The sequence below is a fragment of the Notothenia coriiceps genome, unplaced genomic scaffold (genome assembly GCF_000735185.1).
Source record: "Notothenia coriiceps isolate Sejong01 unplaced genomic scaffold, NC01 NC01_scaffold00003273, whole genome shotgun sequence".
Classification (NCBI taxonomy): domain Eukaryota; kingdom Metazoa; phylum Chordata; class Actinopteri; order Perciformes; family Nototheniidae; genus Notothenia; species Notothenia coriiceps.
The window spans coordinates 9,017-30,275 of record NW_011335974.1 but is presented as its reverse complement, the minus strand read 5'-3'; the positions used below and the strand labels follow the sequence as shown (position 1 = coordinate 30,275).

Genomic DNA, 21,259 nt, shown 5'->3' with positions numbered 1-21,259 from the left:
CTTGTACTGGCAGATTTGCATAAACGGGATTTGATTGGCTGACGCTTCCACCGAAGATTCAGAAGCTTCAAAAGTTGAACATTTCTCAACTTTTGCAGTGAGCTCCGCTTCGCTTCCCACAATGCAGTTCGGCGAAAAGTGACGTCACCCCATTCAAAGTGAATGGTGAAGCTTTCAACGCACACCGCTGTGTGCACGGGCCGTAAGGAGGCGAGGCCTCCTTTTATGCGGTGAGATGCGTGCGCATTCAGGTAGGCCCGCCCAGGGTCCGGCTACGTCTAGAAAGTCTCAGTGGATGAATGCTTGCATGATAGGATCGAGGGGAGTACCCAGTAGAGGGCTCCGCCTGTGTTTATATAACAAGCGTTACCATACGTAATCCCTTGTTTTGGTATAACACTATTAAAATACAATCAAACAGGTAAATAACACCTACAAAAGGAAGCTGTTTTATGGGGTTCAGAGTTACCTTTTGTGTACATCAGAGTTTCCAGGTAAACAAGAACAAGGGGAATCTGTTTGTAATATATTGGCTTTAAAGGGGCCCTCCACTGATTTCACCTGACCATGTTACCCATCATGAAAAGAGCTGTACAGCCTCTTAAATCAGTTATAACATCTCCATTAAATTGCTGTTATCAGATGTTATCACTACCATTATAATGCCTCCGACAGGGCGAACTGTATCTGCCCGTACGTTGCAAATTGGTCACAGTTTTAAACATGTGGTTTGGTTATGTGTGGAAACAAAACTACTTTGTAAGGTTAAGGGAAATACTGTGGTTTGGTTTCAAGAAAGTATGTTTGTAACGGGAATAAAGTTATATATATAAGTAAGGGGTAAACTGAAGAGACATAGGAGGAGAGCAGGGTCCAGATTTATGGAGGAAATTAGATATAAGTCGCGTCTCCCCCCTCTCATCATGGGCAACGTAAGATCATGGCTAATAATGGATGACATAACGTTGTTAGCTAGGAGTTGGACCGAATATCTGGACTGTAGTTTAATGTGCTTTACAAAGATGTGGCTGCACCAGGACATATCTGATGACATTTCCATCGATGGCTTCCGGACTGTTTAGGCAATGCTTCTAATAAAGATTCCATTAAGAACTTTTCCTCTGATGGCCTCAGGACCTTTTTGGCCAACAGGTATTGCATTGAGAGCTTCACCATGTCTTCTCCATGAGTCTTTAGAGGGTCACTGTGCTAATGAGGACTCCTTTCTTGTTTCTGTGTCTAAGAAATTACGACCCACATACTCTACAGTGGTCTCCTGTGTTTTTAGCCCATCTTTCCACCAATAATTTGTGCCTTCATAGACTGCATTGACTGTGTTTTTTATATCAGTATCTATACTACGGCATCAGACTTCCTCCTTGTCATAATTACAACAGCCAGAGGTTGCCGCCTAACCATTTTTGATTTCGCTTATCAATACATGATAATGGCCCAATAAGCCAATACAGGAGGTAGAGTTTAATAGGTTAGGGATGGTTTTGAGGCTCCATCTGTAACATGAGTTTATTGTAGCGCAGCGTTCTAAGGGTAATTGATTCTGAGATTTAGGGTTTGAATGAGGACACTCTGTTCTGCTCTGTAGTGCCCTGAAAAGAACAAACAAAGTCTCGCACAAATCCCCCTTTGAACTTCCACTTTCTAATTCATCATTCCCTGTTTCCGTAATGTTATACTTCGAGTGAGGGTATTCGGCACGCACTATTCATTAGGGGAAATATTCAAGCCTTTGATAAACAAGCACTGAAGAATGAACAAAACATGAAGTATTACATATTTTTAACTTTTCCTATTTCATCTAAGCAGCTAAACAGATTAAAGTTGGAAAATGGCAAAGGCAGTACAAACGTGCAGATTTCTTCTCTGTAAACCCCCACTGCAAGCGAAGAGTATTAATAAATATGGATCATCAAACCCAGTTAATATGATAGTTTTCCATGAAAGAAAGCATCATATTCTCTACTTCCGTACCAACCGCTTATCAAGATGCTGAGGGAAGGTTTACTGGGGACAGATTTACTGTAATTAAATTCCCTCTATCTCTTCTTTTTCCTCTGTGGAGATATGGAGAAAATTCCATTTTTGTTTCTGACTTTTGACGACAGTCTGTCCGCATTATAGGGAAAACACATTAAACTCTTAAAACGAAGTTGTATTATTGCATATTAGCCATTTGACATCAAGACTCGACCTTAAAACTGCAGCTTTTATGGATTTTAATAACAAAAACTAATCAAGTCATTTGAAACCATTGGACTCTCTTCAAGCATTGTATTGTTTTCTTTCCTGCACAGACACGCTGTAAAACTCAGAGAAGGGTGACACTGTGTGAACCCAGCAGAACAGTGTTACTGAAAAGAAGCGGAGACATATTTCAGTCACATAGAAACCCACATTCAGATACCATTTGTGGATCATTATAAGCCCCTGCGACCTCAGGACAGCACTATCACTGCCATCCATCAAACTGAGGAAATGGGTTAGATTTTCTAAATGCCGATAAATATTTATCTATTTATCTGCATAAAAAATATCCGTTCTGCTATTTAATTGTAACTTTGTACAGCTGTGTGTAGTTCATTACTGTACTGTGTGTTTTCAATTACGCAACCTCCCAAAATGTGAATCTTGGCCTGATGTCCTAAAGCAGGATGAGGATTAAAGCAGTGAAAGCCGCTTCAGAGCTGAGGCTGCCGAGCAGAGGCTGCCGAGCTGAGGCTGCAGAGAGGCTCCGTGATTCCAACTGGATCGAGGAATGGAGGGAGGGAGGGAGGGAGAGGGGGGGGGCTAGTCCCCTGAGTTGAACTTGAGAGTACACAAAGACAGAGTCAAACGAGGCCAGTGTCTGCTGTTTGCTCAGGGGACTTTCTGCCTTTGTTTTAAGCTGCACTACACATTAATGAACATCCACACACATTTATACTTATGTTCTGACAAGTTTTTGACATAATACATTCACTAGCTCCTAGCCTTAAAATGAGATTTATTATTGCAATTGAAAGACAGACTTACTAGAGACAATTAAAGAATAGTCTAAATCAAAGCTAAGATATCTTGACTTTTACGCAAAGTCAATCAAAAACACCATAACTGATACAGCTCAGAGGATAGTGCCTTTTTGTTAGAACCCTTTTAACCAAGTCTTGACCAGGAGACTTTCTGAAGACAAAGCAAATCTGAAATTGTTCATGCAAAGTTAGAAGAATGAAAACCCACCCACATCGTTCTGCTGTGAACATATGCTGCCATTTGATGTAATCTATATGAGAGTAATGAGGTTATAAAGTAGCATCACATAATATTCATGTAAAGCAATAAAGAATGAGCAATGATTTATTTTCTGCAAGAACACAATGTACCAGGAAAGGACCTCTGCAATAAAAGCTGCTACTAGTGTCTCATGTCTATTTGTTTTAAAAGGGCATTATAAGAAGAATTTAAATCTTACACTAAATTCACTGTTTCTCACCATACCCAATTATGTTTATCATTGAAGTCATTACAAACATGTTGAATTCATTTTCTTTCTTATAAATATTTGCAAAGCTGATTTATCTAACGTTTCTGCATTTCTTGGCATTGATTATTTAAACTATTTAAAGCATTATTTCACTATGTTGGTTTGGATGTGCACTTACTGCTCCACATCACTATGCAGTTAAAAAGTCAAAAAGGTTTGGTATTCTTCTTCTTCTTCTGCTTTTTATTTAGAAATTTGTGTGGATGTCAAATCAATGTTTATGGTACAGTATGTTATATGTAGTAAATTGTAGCAATAGATTCCTCAGTACGTGCTTTATTGACCTCAGAAAGCTGAGTTCACAGCTGCAAAATCTGTTGTTCATCCTGCATCCAGTGTTGTCATATGAGGTGATAGTGACATAAATGAATGCGAGAAAGAATTACGTCTTTTTCAGCTTAGATTCCTCTGGGTATCCTGGGGACCCACATGCTCTTGATGCCACTCAGAAACAGAGCTTCCTTGTTCCCCTGCTTAAATTGCAAACTGGCTTCCAATGGGGAAAATGTCATCCCAAATATGAGTACAAAGGATGTTGTGCTTTCTGCCCAAGTTGTTATACGTTGCATAATATTGCAGTTGCATTATCCATGAAAGATAATACAGAATGTCCATTGTCCAGTGAAGTAGCTTGCTAACTGTTACAGCATCGATCTTCTGAAAAGCACATGGGGTTAGGATTAGAGTCATGGAGGGTAGGGGTGATGTTAAGTCAATTCACAGTCTCTGAGTATAAGCAAAATGTTCCAGGAACATTTGTGTCTGTTCACCACTTTGGCCAGGACTGAAAAAGCTCAAACATTCAATGGATTGTCATGAAATGTCATAATGACTTTCATGGTTTGAAATTCACTGGCTCCTCTCTGGATAACTTGTACTAACTTAACTGACTTGATATAGTGGTATACTTTGGTTCACGACCAAATACCTGCAACAGTGAAACTCCCATGAGCCTCAGTTTGTGCACCGACTAATATGAAAATGTTAGCTTTTTGACAAGCTAAGCAGAGCTAATGAACATGTTAAACATTATACCTTTAAAACTTCAGCCTGTTAGCATTTTTATTGTGATCATGTTAGCATGCTGATGTTAGCATTAAGCTCAAAGCACAACTTCACAGAAGCGCTAATCTTTGAGATGAGATTCCTGGAAAAACATCTCCCATGTAGAATCAGAAAATGCATCAAAAAGTTGAGACACAGATGAAATCATCTCAGCAAAGAAGTAATTTTGTGTTTGTTAAAGTAAACTAGATTAAGTCAAAAATGACTTGTTAAGACAGATCCTTTTTTCCAGTGTAACCCCGTGATTCAGGCAGCTGCTAGCATTTCTTGGAAAGGCAGGAACTGAAATCAAAATGTTTCATTTAATATAATTAGTTGGCAGGTCATTCAGCTGAACCTTGGGACAGTGGTACAGTTTTTGATTCACAGAATTTCCCCCCCAACGCGCTCTCTACCTCTGTGCACACAAAGCCGTGCATCAACGTGTTCAAACGGATCTGTTACGGTCATACAAACAGGTCAATAGTGACATTGTTTTTGCTAAAGAGACGATCTGCATAAATTAAAGAATGGGAAGTTAACTGCTGTCTTGTTTTGTTTTGGTGAGCTTGACTATGAGACAGGGAAATCAGCGTTTCCATGTGAAGGGAGGAAGTATCACTAGCTCGCTCATGGAACAATGTTCCTTTTTTCTGTGCAACCTCACCCCAACTGAACTTCCAACACCGAGCAGTCCTCAAATGCTCTCGCTCTCTCTGTGTATTGCATAACTGCTCTCTTTCCATTCACACTATCCACTGGCATTCAAATGACTCAATCTCTCTTAAAGGCACTTTACGTTCTTCGTCTACAAAACATGGTCATAAAATTCATAGATTAACTCACAGGTGCAGCAACACGGAGATGACCTTCTGTTGTTCTTACACCGTGAGCTCATCATTCTCTGAAAAAGAAGAGGCGTTTGATATTACACATCCTTCTTTGGAACTGGTGTGTCTCCTAACTGTATGTTGGGGTTGAATATGTGTTTGGAGAGAAACAAAAAGTACATGTTCACATTTTTCCTTGTAGCCAGGTTACCCTTGACTCCTCGTTATTGGTGCTCACCTGCAAAGAGCAAATGAGGACAACTCCAGCCACCATGACTTCTGTCCACACAGGCCTTTTATAAACTGCATTACCTAATCTACTTTATAGTATTAAAATCACAATAAAAAATGTTTTTTTTAGCCCGGTATTTATTCTAAGTGGAAGACTGTCAATGATAATCTTAGACACCCAGTGAATAGTAAAAACAGAAACTTGGTTATTTCTTCATGAGTTACTCGTTCAATTAAGCAAAATGTATTACTTAGTATAATACGTGTGAAACCCTTGCATAATTTCTTCTCTCACCATTTTTACGTTTTTAATTAATTTGCAATCTATTCATTTTGACCCCTGACTTTTTGTAATTTTGACGTTTTATGTTCATTAATATACTTTATTTGCTTTCATGTATGTGTATCTATGTTACATTTGAAGTAACTGAAATGTTAACTGACTCTAAATAAAGTAAAAATAATCATTTAAATGTCTTAATTACAAAATACTAATAAAACAAGTTCTACATTGTGTTTCGTGCATATTATCAAATGTTATTATTATTATTATTATTATTATTACATTAGCATTTAATGTTAGCTCTAACCTTTATGAGGTTAGCAGAGCTTCACATTACTGTCAACTCTTTATGATTTTTGTATTCCCTGTTCGTATTTCAGTTACCCCTTTAGCCACAAATGCATTATAGCTAGTCAAGAACGACCTACTTGTGACATTAATTAATATAAATAGAGAGAGCAACAGCTAGCTAAACGTGCCATAAAACCAGTAATCTGTTGTTTTCACTGAAAATAAGATGTGTTGTGTCTGAGGCGGTACTTTCTGACAGATAAAAATGTTACTGTGGCAGCAAAGGCGCCGGGAAAGTAAACTAACTGTCGGTAACTTCATGAAATGTAAGTTACGTTACAAGTATGTAAGGCGTACGGTATGGCTAACTGTTTGTTATATAAATATCCTCCTCTATTTAGTCCTTTGACTGTCAGTGGCATGGCTGCATTGACTTCATAAATCACTATTCAAACAACCTGTCAGGACTGGTGGCTGTCCGGTTTGTTGTTGTTTGTTCTTCATGTCTCCGCTGGTTTCACTCAGCGGTCTTCCTGTTAGGAGGGGAGGAGGGGAGGGGGGGAGGAGGAGGTGGGGTCAGTCGGGGTGAGGATCCGACGATCCGACCCCATCTGAACCGATGAGTGGGAGAAGAAACCGCACAGAGCTTTTTAAGGAGGAGGAACATCCAGAGACCTGTGCTGTTCCACTCAATTGGACTGAGGAGATTCATCAAAGGGTTCATTCAGCAGCTGTTTGGTTTGTAAATAAGATTTCCTTACTTATCCTGAGATGGATCTAGTTAATCATGTTTAAGAAAGTTTCTGCATCATTTGTTTACTTTATCATCTCATCGGGTGAAATAGCTTAGGAATGTATATGGGATTTATTACAAAAGTAAACAACGGAGCGCTGATCAGTGATCTATTGAGGTTTTAATTTAAAAAAATCGACCGAGATAATAGGAACTGTAATATATTGTTAAGGTAACTGGGTAGAAAATAAGTTTGAATAATAAATGAAAAATACTCAATCCTAAATCATACTCTAAGGGAAATTAGCTAGTTAAATGAATAATCACAGACAAGTCTGTCACATTTGTCCATCACGTGTTCTATTCTTTCTCAATACGAACTGTTTGTATCTAACATTTGATCTATAAAATATACTTATTACATTTCACTGATTTATTGTGGATTGAGTGACAAACAACAATAATCTTAAAATAAGACAATTATTATGAAATTGTATTTATGTAGTTTTATCCCACTGTAATGCTTGTTGTTATTATTTATTGGATATAAGTTATATTTATAGTTATTTTTTATTATATTCAAGTCTTATCCAAAACAACATGTAACAGTACGATATGTTTTGCAACATTGTAAACAAACGGTCACCCCTCTATATGTTTGTGTATTTGTACACCACCAGATGGTGCCATTACAGCACATTTTACAACCTCAGTAAGATCCTCACATACCTCCCCGCTCCTTCAGGTGTGAAATCAGTGTTGGAACATGACGGGTCAGACTGTGGGAAGTGTTGCTCACGAGCTGTCAGCGCCCTCGCCGCTGGCTGTAAAGGGGCCAGAGTCAAGGCCTCGAGGAAGGGCTGCATCCTTCACAGATGAGGCTGTTTCCATCCTCACCTCCAGGGGAGGCCAGCTGGCTCGAACCCTCCTGGGTCACACATTTCCCTTCAATCACAAAGAGAGCCTTGCCAAGACAGAAGCTAGAGAAGGCAGTAGCTGCGATGAAGACATCGCCAACGTTGCACGCCGCAAACGAGAGTTCATCCCTGACGATAGGAAAGATGACGGCTATTGGGACAAGAGGAAAAAAAACAACGAGGCAGCCAAACGGTCCAGAGAGAAGCGGCAAACCAATGACATGGTGCTGGAGAGGCGAGTGCTGGGCCTGCTGGAGGAGAACGCCCATCTGAGGGCCGAGGTGTTGGCTCTGAAGTTTCGCTTTGGCCTGGTCAAGGACCCGTCTGAAGTCTCAATTCTACCATTGTCTGCACCACTCTGTGCTCACCCAACACCCGGTACCACAAACCGCTACCAGTCTCACACAGATGGATCCTCATACCCCAACCACATCCACCACGTCCATTCTCAGCCTCCACATCAGGGTCCCATCTATGAACCAAGGGGGGCCGGGCCTTTGTCACGTCAAAGTGTATCCGAGGAGTCGGGTGTATCCACCTTATGTAGCTCAAACATGGCCTGCCCTGTATTTTTTGATGAATCTCCAAATGAGTATATTGGGCCTTCTCCGAGGGAGGTGGTGAAGGAGCAGCAAGGCTACGACTCCCACACCTGTCTCCTTGAGGTCAACGAGAGTCAGTATGTAAACAGACAAGACTCACCCGAGGGTTTGAGGAGCCTCCCGCACAAGCTCCGCTTCAAAGGGCCCTCTTGTTGCAGCGAAGGAGGGGAGATATCTCCATCTTCAGCTACCAGGCACAATGGACCCCCTGTAGCCACAGTGTGGCCAAACATCCAGGTGAGGAACCAGCAGCAGGCAGGACTGGAGGGTCGGATAGAGAGTCAGGCCCCTTGGCCCAGGGAGGAGGCCTATGGTGGTCTTGGGGAGCAGTATCAGGGTCCGTCCTCTCGCCATTATAACGCCTCCTCCCTTCAGAGCTCCGGGCACACCAAGCATTCAACAGAGGACGTCAGTCTCAGGTCTCAGATCAGCTGTTTGTCTCAGGAAGTGGCTCAGCTCAAGATGCTTTTCTCTCAGCAGCTGCTCTCCAAGATCGCTTAAAAGACTAAAGTTAGCAGACAGATTTCACACTACATCTTCACAAACCATCGATCTTACCCTTACTGACACCTGTTTCACTGGAAAAGCTTCTTTTAGGAAAGTGTTTGTTCTGTGATTGTCGGCAAATCACTATCAGAAAGAACACCAACATATTCGTTTTTTAATAATGTATTATGTCTAATGAATGCAAATCTAAAAGAGATGTCAGTGTGATATATCTACGGAAGCCTGGATAGGCAAAGGCATTTTGTAAGTATGATCTAAATACGTTTTTACAAGGTGACATTAAATTAAATTATGAAACATATCCTGGAAAAAAAATTCCATCTGAAAATGTATTAGATCATAACAATTTAATGTCCCACTTTTCTCTCAGGGCTTCCAGAATAACCACATGTCTCTTAATCATGATAATTCCTCAGATTTGAATAACGCTATTTATTTCTGGTTTCAAACTGGTCTATCAGAAACACTGGACATTAACTTGTATACAACATATAGTACACCGTTAAAATGTACAACACTTCACCATATTCACTTAACTCAGAGGTATAAAAGCCATTTCTGTCTACAGTGGGACAATGTGTAGTTCATAGGTTTTTAACACAGATATCATTATGATATGCTGTCCTGAAGAAAAGAAAAAGACAGTAAAGCTTTTATGTTTCTGTGATATTAATATTGCTTACTGTATCTGATTTCTATAAACGAAATGAACCTGGAAATAAAAGTTTATTTTAGGTAAATCTGTTGTGATCGATTTTTTTCTTGTATATTTAACATTACAATTCACCTGAAATTTGTTTCGCTGTGATAGAGTTTACACTGTCTTTGAGATTGAAATCTTTTTGAATAACTTAGATGCTGTTTTTGTTTGAGAGGCCATACATACAGTATTCATCAAGAGTTACATCTGTAAATATGCACTAAAGTTATGTTTTCAGCTAGTTTAGATTACACAGGCAAGGATAAGCTGGGGTAAAAGTAGAAAGCTGACCAAGCTAGGGCCGAGAGAGAGCTCTGAGTCACTGAGAGGAGAGGTGCACTGCGCAAGAATATGTATATGTCAAACATTTCCTTTTGTGCTGGAATGATTTATAACCCTCTTTAATGAATGCTTTAAAACTGGACAAACCACCTTTTCGTCAGCACCCCCTAACTGAATGAAGGTTACTGATATATGCAGAGGGGGTGAGTTGGGTGTCGGACAGTGCCAGGGAGAGGGGAGTGGTGTAGGGATGCAGAAAGAGATGTGAGACTCTGCATGAGTCATCACTCACGTCAGCAGTACGAAAGCTATTTTTAGCATCAAGGCAGCTGCAGTGGAGACTGATTGGACCTCATGTACTGTAGGGGAAGGATACAGGTTCAGAATCCAACACCTGGATGGAGCATACATTTGCAGATAGACATCAGGTGTGCTGCTGTGAAATAGATTATGTAAGCAATGGCCAGAAAAGCCACAAAATATATGCACAATTACTCATTTTTGGCAAAGAATATGATTAACCTTGACCCAAATGCCATTATTCTTTAAAGGTACATTCTTCAGTTTTCAGTCTTTTTTTTATCAACACCAGGTGGCGACAGGTGTCTATCATCATTGATCATTCACTCACTCACTCATTCAAAGTGTTACTACAGAGGTCATCTCCTCCATTGTGCTTACTGCTGTTGCAACACACTCTGCACATACAGACAAAAGCTATGGATGTCATTTTAGATTGGAAGTGAAGCATTACCACTTTTAAATGACCTTTGTCTTTACTAAAACAAAATAAAAAAATGCCAAGAACAAGGAAGGAGCTTGAAAATGGCATGACGATTATTACATATTATAATATGTAATGCCACCATGTGAGGTTAAACAGGTAACACCGCTGCAGCAGAGACCCCGGATGACGATAACAACAGGAGATACACATGAGATCTTTTGTCTGCAATCAATCTTCATCCAGCCCCCCCCCCATGCCACGAGCCTTATAGGCAGAAGCGAGAGCATTCTGGTTGCTAGGCAGGCACCACCAAACCACAGTTGCCAAGGGAATGCCTGCATGCAGAGGCAGCTGAAGAGATGGAGCAGTGCGTTGGGGGTTGGTGGCGAAAACAGAGCACTGGTGGGGGAAGGAGCTAGACAAGTTCAAGGCCACTGTTTCCCCCAACATGGTCTAATGGTGGTGGTGGTGGTGGGTGAGGTGAATGAGTGCATGTGTTTTTTGAGTCAAGGTAGGGGGAAGGGATGTGTGTGAGAAAGTGGGTTGGAAGTGGATGTGTCAGTCTGATACCAAAACAGGGCTGACGCAACTGCTTATGAAATGTAGTGGTGAAGAGAACAATGGGTTTTATGGGATAATAGAAAAGCACATAAGCAGATAAACCAAAAGATACTAAACATAAACAAATTGACTGTAAGAGTATAAACAAAAAAACAATGGTATAATTCAGGTTTTATTAGAGATTATCCATGTTTTATTAGGTGTTTTATATTAATTGTAATGGCCATGAATAGTGACAATGATTTGGTGTATCCCTTCAATTTAACAGATATGTTTAAAAGAATATGTAGTTAATCTTTTACAAAAAAAGGGCACACAAAGGACAAAAAATAGAAATAATTGACATTAAAAACACACACAAAAGAGTGAGTGGGTTCAAGCTTCTTTGCATTGATGCAGTTTCAGTGTGGGATCTATAGTTTTAATGTGTGTTTTAATTAGGTTTTTCAAAAAAAAAATAATATTCAAATGAGCTTAGATAGAATCCAGTATTTATTGTTGTTACTGAATGTACGTTATTATTAGCAAAAAATACCAGATCATGGCCACATTTCTATTGTTTACAATAAAGACCATATTAATCAAACAAAGGGTTAAACTCTGTTCGACAGTGCAAAAACATTAAAATGTTGTGATCTGAACCGATACACGATCGATCTGAGGCAACAATATTTCCTCAGTGCATCCAATATTCAACATGCTTTATAATCTAGCAGTGTAATACGTGGGTTGGTGAGGTATTATAACTGTTACTTACCACATATACTCTGCATTTCTCTAAACAGTCCCCAATGACCTACATCCCGTCCTTTTGCACACGGTGATGCACTGCTGACACATAGCCTTATATTTATCCCAAATGAGTGAGAAAAATAAGAAGCCTATGACTCATTTTGCAATTGTATCAAAACAACATTTTGTTAATAAACCAGAATGAATCCTACTGTTAATGACCTTGATGCTAAAATCAGTGAATGCTGAAATTAAGTGATTGAGGTAATTAATACAAGTTGAAAATCACCTAATAATAGAATATTTATTATGTATGGTGACTGGCAGTATGTGAAGTGTTTACATTAGTTCCACCTTTACCAGCTGCAACATTTAAGTTAAAGCAATCATGCATTACTAATGATAAACTTTAAGAATATTTTGATGCTGATCCTTTTTGGCCTTTTACTTAAGTTACATTTTGAACGGAGGACTCATGAGAGCATTGTTACACTATAATATTAACAAAGTAAAAGATCAGACTTCTTCCACATCAAAGTTAAATTCTGATGTTGTTTTAAATGCACATGATTTAAATATGTCCAGTAGCTCCACAGTGGCCGCTTCAAACAAATTGATCACAAAATGATATGGCCTTATTGTCTGCTATTAATTCCTTTATTTCCTTTAAAATGTTTCAACTGTTCACATTGAGGTTCATTCCAAAGGTTTGCTTGCAAGTAGTGAAAGAAGAAGTAGCCTATATTCAGAATACATTTTATTCAATTTGCTTGATTATAAAAGGAACAAAGGCTATAATGAGCAACAGTGAGTGTACACTTGCACAGGTCAAGGACATGCTGTTGCATGCTATTATCGGACCTCTCAGTAATATGATGTATGTCTGTGTAACATGCATACAGGGCCAAGTTATAAAAATAAATGGGATGATGGAGCAGAGGTGGAAATGGGAAGGAGGGGTGGGGAAAAGAGAGGGACTAATAACAGAGAGAGACTCTTGCGCTGAGAGACAGAGGACAACAACGTGACGAGGCAGCCTAAGAGCTGTTATGCAACCGCTGACCTACTAACACATATTTCTAGCAAGGGAGCCGGAGAAACTGGAGCAAAGGGTCCGGCAGCGCACAACACACAGGCAGCCAGAGCCAAGAGACAGAAACAGCATCCAGCACAGCCTCTCACCACACCGCCACTCAGCCGAGCTGCGACAGAAGAGGGAGACGAAAACTTTTCGGCTTTTTTGGGAGGTTTCTTCCACACGCGCAAGGAAAAGGAGGAAACGGGAGCGAGACAGCTTTGTGTCGGTGAAGCCGGAATCTTTCTCCCCCCTCTAGGACACGGAGAGGTATGTTATGACTGAGCGCAAGGCTGCTTTTTGTCTTTGTCTGTTTCTATCTCCGTTTATGTATTTCATTCATGGTAATATCGGTGTTTCCGCGGTCTGTTGAGGTGAGGACATGATGCTTGTGGCCGGTCATTGTTCACATGGCGATTCTCGGCTCTGCCGTGACTTTGAAACGTTTGCGGTCGCTTTTGTAACGTTAAACACGGCACTACCGGCGCTAATGTGCTACTTTGTTGCCGGTTTTGTCGCATTGTTCATTGTTATTTACACGAAACATGTAAAATATTTGGGAAACGTGGTTGGCCGTATCCCACGTTGTGTGCTCAATGTCAAGGCGAGGTTATTTCCTCTACGGTGGTGTTTTCCAGGGATGGGGGGAGAGCTGGCTGTGTGTTGTCTGGTTAATGCAGACACACAGGGTAGCATACTACACTGTATTAGCTCCTGCACGTGGCGTGCTGCGGACTGTAGGCTTTATGAATGTCGTCCATATGTAGGTCACTACATCCCTTTGATCGATTAGATCGCTCAATAGTATTTGTGGCTGTCGACTGATGCAATCACATGTCTGGTTTAAAGCATGGGTAAGCACAAAGGGTAGTGCTAATGCAACATTTGAATAAATGTGGGTGAAACTCATAGTTGAGGTAGAACCGTAGAACATATACAAAGAGATAAAATGCATAACGTTTTCAGGATGGGCTTCAGGTGTAATATGTTTTTAAACATTGTGGAGTATAACAGAGTAGGCCTACTACAGGGGGAACACATGCAACGTAATATATTAAAAAACTAAATAATGTTTTTGCTTCATATTGTCTTTGAAACTTCCCTTTCTCAACATGTGCTGAACATTTTTCCACATTTTTAGGTGTTCAAGTTCAAAGGAGAGAACAGTCACAAAACGTCTGTTTTTTTTCATTCAAAGTGAGTCACTGGGTGATTTCTTTCTTTCTTGTCCTCATGAGTTGTGTTAAGTAAAGCACAGAGCAATGCTTTGAGGGAGTTGGAGGGTATGACATAACCAGCACACAGCGGGGAGAAGCAATAAACAGCAGCTCTCTCCTGGGACACACAGGGGCCTTTAATTGATTCCCCTTTACACCACCCTGCTCCCTTTTCCCATCATTTATACCACAGTTAACACCAAATGCCTTTTCCTAAAGCACATGGATATTTAAAAAATGCTTTCATCGATGACGTCACACAGCTGTTGAGTGTCTGTGAGTTATTTTTAACTTTCTCAGTCTGTCTCCTCCAAGAGAAAACGTGGAACAAAGAAAAAAAGCAGAAGAGAACCAGATTGTATGTTTTCTTTTGTCTTTGCGTAACTGAAATTAGAATAACAAGTGAACATCCAGGATGTGATTTAATGCATGGAAGCCGCTGTCTGGCGAGGCCGGGCCAGAGTTCTGGTGAGCTCCTATAGTCCGCCGCTGCCAGCTGGTCTGGTTTCAGAGCCGTCTGCTTTGCTCCGTTCCCAGCCAGACCTCTGAATGTAGGTCAGACCTGAGTCTGGGTGAGGAGACACATGAGGAAACAGGGCACACTGTGGACTCATTCATACAGCCTTTAGTTACCACAGCGACCTAGTTTGTTAAACTTTAGTGTCTATTCATTAGTGTTAAATAAAAATAAGCTTTTAAAATATGAGTCACATGTCACTAATTGACTAAGTCATCTTCAAAACACTAACAGATTTTATGAAGGAAGGCATACTTCTGTAATGCCGTAGGGGGAATTCAGGTTGCTAAACTCAATTGTGTTATAGACAGATTGAAAATATCATAAGATCCTGTTTATCTGGAAACATGTGCATTCACCTGAAGATCTAGTGTTCTGTCACGAGTGGAGGTAGAAGTGTATTGCTAATAGGAAGTGTTAAATGGCCCTCAGCAATGGGTCTCACTGGCTGACCTGGAATGTCTGGATTCCTGTCTGCTAGATGTGTTTCTTGACACAAAAAGCTCTGTGGCAAAATGGAGGCTCATAGCTAGGGGCCCCCTCCACGTGTGTGGTGTTGGATCACTTAAAGGATGGAGGAGGGGAAGAGGATGCCAAGCGTTTTACTCACACTTGCCTCAGAGGAGGTCAGAGGTGAGGCATTCCTCCCGAGCGGCAAGTGCCTGGGAACTACTTCAGACCTGTGTTTTCCACAGCCAGAAGGAGTGAAAAAAGACAGCTTACAGTGGCCGCAGTTAATCATTGGTTTAAATGGGAAATTAACCTCTGCAGAAAAAGCCAATTAGACATTGTACCATATCCAGAATCCCTTTTTTGTGTAGCTCAAGTATTGGCCTTTGTTCAGAGCACATAGAGGAGGGTAAATAGGGGAGTTAGCAGAGCATTCACGGCCAGTTAACCTGTAGCTTCTGCTGCGATGTAATATGCACACGTTACACAAGCTTTGCTCTGCAACAAGAGAAATTCAGGGCACGTACGTTACGAGCAGCCACGGCAGCCCATCCCCATGCAGTCCTGAGAGAGAGCCTGTTATGTGTGAATTTGGCTGCAGAGAAGGGTGTGTGCTCTGACGTCAACACCATCTCCCTATCTCTCCCTACCGACGTTCATCTGCTATTGATTCATATTGCTCCGCGCTGCACAAGGCGTCTTCCAAGAGCCGGGATTAATGTTGCATGAAGATCAACGGTGCTTTATAATCAGATGACGTATTGGAGTTTGTCCCTTTTATCCCTCCTGCTGCAGATTCTGTACAATTCCTCTGCTTTCCACAAACTGATGTCACCCCATCACTCTTCTGCTCCCTCCCCCTCACCTCCCTCTATTTTTAGAGTGCACTCTGTTACTCCCTTACTTTCCTCTCCTGGCCTCCCTCTCCACTGACCTATTTTAATGGCGCACCGTCAAAGACAGGAGGAGTGTTTACTGCTTAGCGTCGTTTCTAGGTCAGTGGGACAACGCAGACGTATGCACGCTTCCTTCCCGCCGCCTTTGTTTCACGCCTCCTCCCTCCCTTGAAAGTCTTTATTAAAAATATTCAGGGTTAGTGAGAGGGGGAGGGGCTGACCCCACATTTGTCCACATCTGTTGATGGTACTGTCCAAATCCCTTCCCAAATGGTGTAGCTTTACTCCAGTTCTTTGAGAGAAGGAGACGGTGAAATCCTTGTTTTGGCACTGAAGGGTAAATTAAATTTGAAGAATAGCCTGCAGCATAGACTTTCAGTTACAACATAACAGACATGAGTAAACAAATGGTTAATTATTCAGGGCCGAAGTCGAGCTGTTCAAAGGTCTCAATGCGGATTTTATAAAAATGAGATTATGTAACAGGGTCATTGACTGCGAGGAAAGAAAAGACATGATTTAAATAATCTTACGATATATTTTATAGTAAATAGCTATGTAGCATTGACTCGATGGTGAGAAGTAAGTGGCTTTTCATTAGGGAACAATACACTGCAGCGTAGTGAAAGAAGATCGAGGTGAGTCAGTTTTGTTTAACTCAAGTACCTTTGTTCAACTCTCTTTGGGATAAGGAGTTTGTTCAGCTCTCCTGCCATCACAGCACAGTTGAAATAATTGAAGACGTCGGCAGGGTTTCTTTGCTCAGATCTGCTTTCTCTGCTCACACCATGAAAGATATCAGACAAATATTGCAGCCCAAATGGGATTTAGTAGCTGCTTGGTGTTTCCTAAACAAAGCTTCTAAATTCCTCTGCAGCTATACTTGTCTGAAGTTTGAAGTTAAATCTCTCAAAATGAAAAACCAAAGTCCTGACAGAAATATCGACTGGTCATGGAATCTGTTATAAGATACTTTAACTGATGTATATTATATTTAATTTGAACCGTCGTTTTTGAGATGTACTGGATGAAAAAAGATGCGGCAAAGGCTACAATAGTAAAATGCAAATACTTAAATACTGCTCCTGTACCAATAGTCATATGCATACTTGTGCTTCTTGTATTATTTCAATATTCAAAATGTGAAATTTTGCATTAGAGTTGACAATCTTTACATGCAACGGAAGTGGTGAGACTAGTAAATCACTGAACATAACGTAGCTTCCATGAAACTAATTGTGCTGCAATGATTCCAGTTTCCAATTTGGGGGGGGGCTCCGAAAACCGTGAAGATTACGTAATAAAACAATCGAGTGATGATAAAAGTTCATATTTGTGCTAACTCCAGTTAGCATGAAAATCAGTCATTGTTACCCGGAGGCACAGTGACCTAGATAATTTCCCTGTGTGTGTTATAAAAAAATATGTTTTCCTGATTACCATGGTCTCCGGGTTCAGTGTAGTGATGTGTTATTAATTACCACCGCATATCAGCTGTGAAGTGCAGGAGAACCAGAAGCATGTGGCCGAAAACAAGTGCAGATCTAAGTATTACGTAACGCCGGACTGTCGTCAACATCCCTCTGTGCTGCGTTTAAGCGGCGTGGGTATCGCAAACATGTTCGGTGAGCGAGGCTTCCTGCTGTTACATATTTTGACACTGCGTAAGGATGTTCAGCAGCAGCCTGGGGAGTTGTGTAATTTCCCACAGTGTGACGGCTCCTACAACAAAGGCATTGCCGGAGATCTCCTGAGTTTGATGCATTTCTTTAAATCTGCTCCCTCGTGATTTATTTTATAATATATAATTTAGAAATGTTAACATAAGTATTTTTAATGTACTGTACCATAATTGGAGTTATATCATAATGGTTTTGATTCATCCCATCTCCGTCCATTATGTGCCTCCCTCAGCTCTTTATCTGTCAGTCTCTGCAGAGCTGGCTCCAGGTCAGCCTTCTTTAGTCCTGTTATGTGACTATGACAGTGCCCCTTCTTACACAATAGCTCTGCAGCAGCAGCACATACAGTATGTTTAATCCCAGCCGCAGCAGCGTGTGTGTGATGACACACTGTGTATTGATCCCTTACATGCAAGGGACCCAAACTAAAGCTTTGTACTACAGTTCATGAGTCTAATTTCACTGAAATGTAAATATATGTTACTATGAATCTTAGTGGTTTTACATCCAATCTGACGCTCTCACTCCCTCTCTCCCCTCCCTATTTTCTCTCAGTAAGTGGCCAGCAAACAGAAGCACTGAAACGGATCCTCAGGGAGCCCCCAAAGTAGACGGACTGACCTACATCCTCCGTAAGACACTGAGAGCAGCAGCCTGACAGACATCACAGCTCTGCTAAAGATTGAGGAAGATAAAGTCAAAATCCACTCCAACAAGGCTCCAGAGACTGAGGAAATCACAGCTGAAAGACTCTTTGATCGAAAACAAACCTACTTCTTTTTTGTCTTTCCCCGTTCAGAACACTTGTCCAATGTCTGAGGTTTTTCTGAAGTTCCACCTCTTTTTAATCTTCCTGGCGATTATGGACACTTGAACGTTGAACAATAACAGAAATCAATGAGGCTATCCCTTCAAGGAACAAATACCTCATCAAGACATTTTTGCAGATCCTGCATCTTAGTCCTCAGCAACAAAGCAGTCGTCTCATCTTGTTTTGAATTTTCCCTTTCCCCCTTTGCCCTTTGCTAGAGTTACACTCTGGCCAACAGCTAGGAAAACATGGAAAGTCTGGGTCTACACCTCCCATCAACCAGCAACAAGAATGCAATGGATGTCGACAATTTTTCCTCCTACAGCGGCAGCATCCGATCCGCTTCTCCGGAAGAAGGACCGCGGAGCAGCCGCCAGTCTAAAGGTTCCAAGTCCAATGCGAGTAGCCGTCGCAAGCGAGAGTTCATTTCCGACGAGAAGAAAGATGCTTCCTATTGGGAAAAGCGAAGGAAGAACAATGAAGCAGCCAAGCGCTCAAGGGAAAAGCGGCGCCTCAACGACATGGTGCTGGAGAACCGCGTCATGGCGCTGAACGAGGAGAATGTTCGCATAAAGACGGAGCTCCTTCAGCTCAAGTTGCGCTTCGGCCTCATCAGCACGGCATCCTACATGGAGAAAAGTCAGCAGTTATCCAACAGCGCTGCTTGTGTCAACAGTAGTAGTGGGAGCGGCAACGGCACCCCCAACCCCTACCTCTCAAGCAGCGGCTACTCCAGTGCATCCCAGGTGATGCTGAACTCAGACTCGTCTGAAACCGAACAGTCGGGCCGCGGCGAGCGCCACAACGCGCTCCACCAGTACTCTCCACGGGGCTCCATCTCCGACATGTCTGACGACTCCTCCAGTGACAGCCCAGAACCAATGGGCTTCAACATAAAGACGGAGCCCGCAACTATGGAGATGGCCGGCCTGGAAAGCAAGGCGATGCCCAATGATTTGCAGAATGGAGCTTACCATGGCAACCACACTACCCTGGTTTCTCCACACCAGCAGAACGCCCCATTGGCTGAAAGTGCCATGGACTACCAACACCACCAGCAGCAGCAACAGCAGCATTGCCACGTAAAGGCCTCCAGTCCAGCTCCTCAGGCCACCTCCGCGCAGAGGAGCGTCATCCTGTACCGCTCCAGCAGCGGCTGTTACCCAATGGACACCCAGCGGGCCGAGGAGCAGCCGAGCAGATCCCAGCAGCACTCCTCCACCTCCAAGTTCTCAGACATCACAGAGGTCGCTGAGAAGCTGGAGAGAACAAACACCATGGATTCACCTCAGTACGATTACACCGAAGGTCGTGCTGAGTCCACAGATGACGTACAGCAGAGATACAACACCGACACGCAACAACAGCGCGAGAGCCACCATCACTACAGCTACCAGGGGCAGGAGGGCGGTCTGCAGCAAAGCCAACAGAACCCCTTCGCCCCTGATCTGACCCGCAACACGGAGGAGGGCGAGTCCTCGTTCCCACAGCACAACGGCTACCTCAACACACTGGACGAAGAGCCCCCGGTTCTCACGTATGAGGGAGGCCCACGAGCAGGCGGCTTCTACCAGGAGAACTCTTCCACTAAAGACACCTCCTCCAGTGACGGGGAACCTCGGAGCTCTGACAAGGAGGGCTCCACGGATGACGAGTCCCCCTGCTCGTCCTCCTCAGACATCAGCAGCTACCATCAGAAGGAGGCTGGAGTTCCAAGCTCACACAGCGAGCTCCAAGCCGAGTACAAAGGCACCGCCCTGCCCCACAAGCTCCGCCTCAAGTACAGAGCCCTTACCAACGGGGCGGCGGGGATGCACATGGAGGGAACCGTCAACATGTCCACGTCCCCCTCTCCCACTTTGCCTCAGCACCCCTACTTAGCTCTGCCCAGCAACCCTCACAGCTCCCAGATGAACGGAGAGAGCAAGGAGGTGGACAATGACACTGAGTGTGCGGGACAGATCAACTCTCTGAATGAGAGGGAGGAGGCTAAAAAGGAGGGAGGGAAAAAGGGATCCAGTAGCAGAGGTGGGCCCAATAAGAGGCAAGAGTAAGGACACTTGGGACTTTTTTCTGTTACCAATACCACAATAACTAACATTGCTACCCTACGACACAGAGAAGAGCCGGTGATCTGCCCGAGGTGCAGTTTGGATGTGATTTCACAAAGTTTCACTGTGTTCCTCTTCCCTTCAAATCTGTCCTACCTGTCCTTCCTATTTGGTAGATCACTTAATTAGGAAGGCAACTCTCCAGAGCTGGAGTCTGGGGTATTTCCCTTATGGAAAATTCATACATCATTCATTTTTGTAAACTGCCCTGGTGGCTGCCCAGCGTTTATTGTGGCATTACGGGAACAATCCTCTGACCAAAGAATACGCATCCCTCCTTTAGCATCTCCCTTTTTGGCAAAGAGTTGCCTCCCTCTGAACACACACCTTTACTATTTGCGCCCCCACTGTCTGACCACATTCACAAACAAGTCCCCCTTCATTTCTGAAGCACTTAGATTGTATATTACTGTGACATACATTTGCATAAATGGAAAATATATTTTAAGAAGAAAAATGTGGCAGAAAACAACAACAAATAAAGCAGTGGGATGACGAAGTCGTAGACTCAAAAGGTTTTTT

The 21,259-nt window shown here is 42.3% G+C and overlaps 2 protein-coding genes across 4 annotated transcripts; both read left to right on the top strand.

Moving 5' to 3' along the window:
• The first annotated feature begins 6,875 nt into the window (after positions 1 to 6,875).
• Positions 6,876 to 9,686, top strand: LOC104941188 (nuclear factor interleukin-3-regulated protein-like). Of its 3 annotated transcripts, none has more exons than XM_010766244.1 (2): positions 6,876 to 6,955; positions 7,696 to 9,686. In XM_010766244.1, exon 2 carries the CDS (start codon positions 7,717 to 7,719, stop codon positions 8,968 to 8,970), a length of 1,254 nt encoding a protein of 417 aa, XP_010764546.1. In that variant the 5' UTR covers positions 6,876 to 6,955; positions 7,696 to 7,716; the 3' UTR covers positions 8,971 to 9,686. The 3 variants fall into 3 exon arrangements, with proteins under 3 accessions (XP_010764546.1, XP_010764548.1, XP_010764547.1); XM_010766246.1 differs by having other exon boundaries at positions 6,878 to 6,955; positions 7,631 to 9,686; XM_010766245.1 differs by having other exon boundaries at positions 6,886 to 6,959.
• A 3,314-nt stretch (positions 9,687 to 13,000) lies between these two features.
• nfil3-5 (nuclear factor, interleukin 3 regulated, member 5) lies at positions 13,001 to 20,997 on the top strand. The gene is made up of 2 exons (XM_010766243.1): positions 13,001 to 13,323; positions 18,371 to 20,997. Exon 2 carries the CDS (start codon positions 18,875 to 18,877, stop codon positions 20,678 to 20,680), a length of 1,806 nt encoding a protein of 601 aa, XP_010764545.1. The 5' UTR covers positions 13,001 to 13,323; positions 18,371 to 18,874; the 3' UTR covers positions 20,681 to 20,997.
• Positions 20,998 to 21,259: the final 262 nt, after the last annotated feature.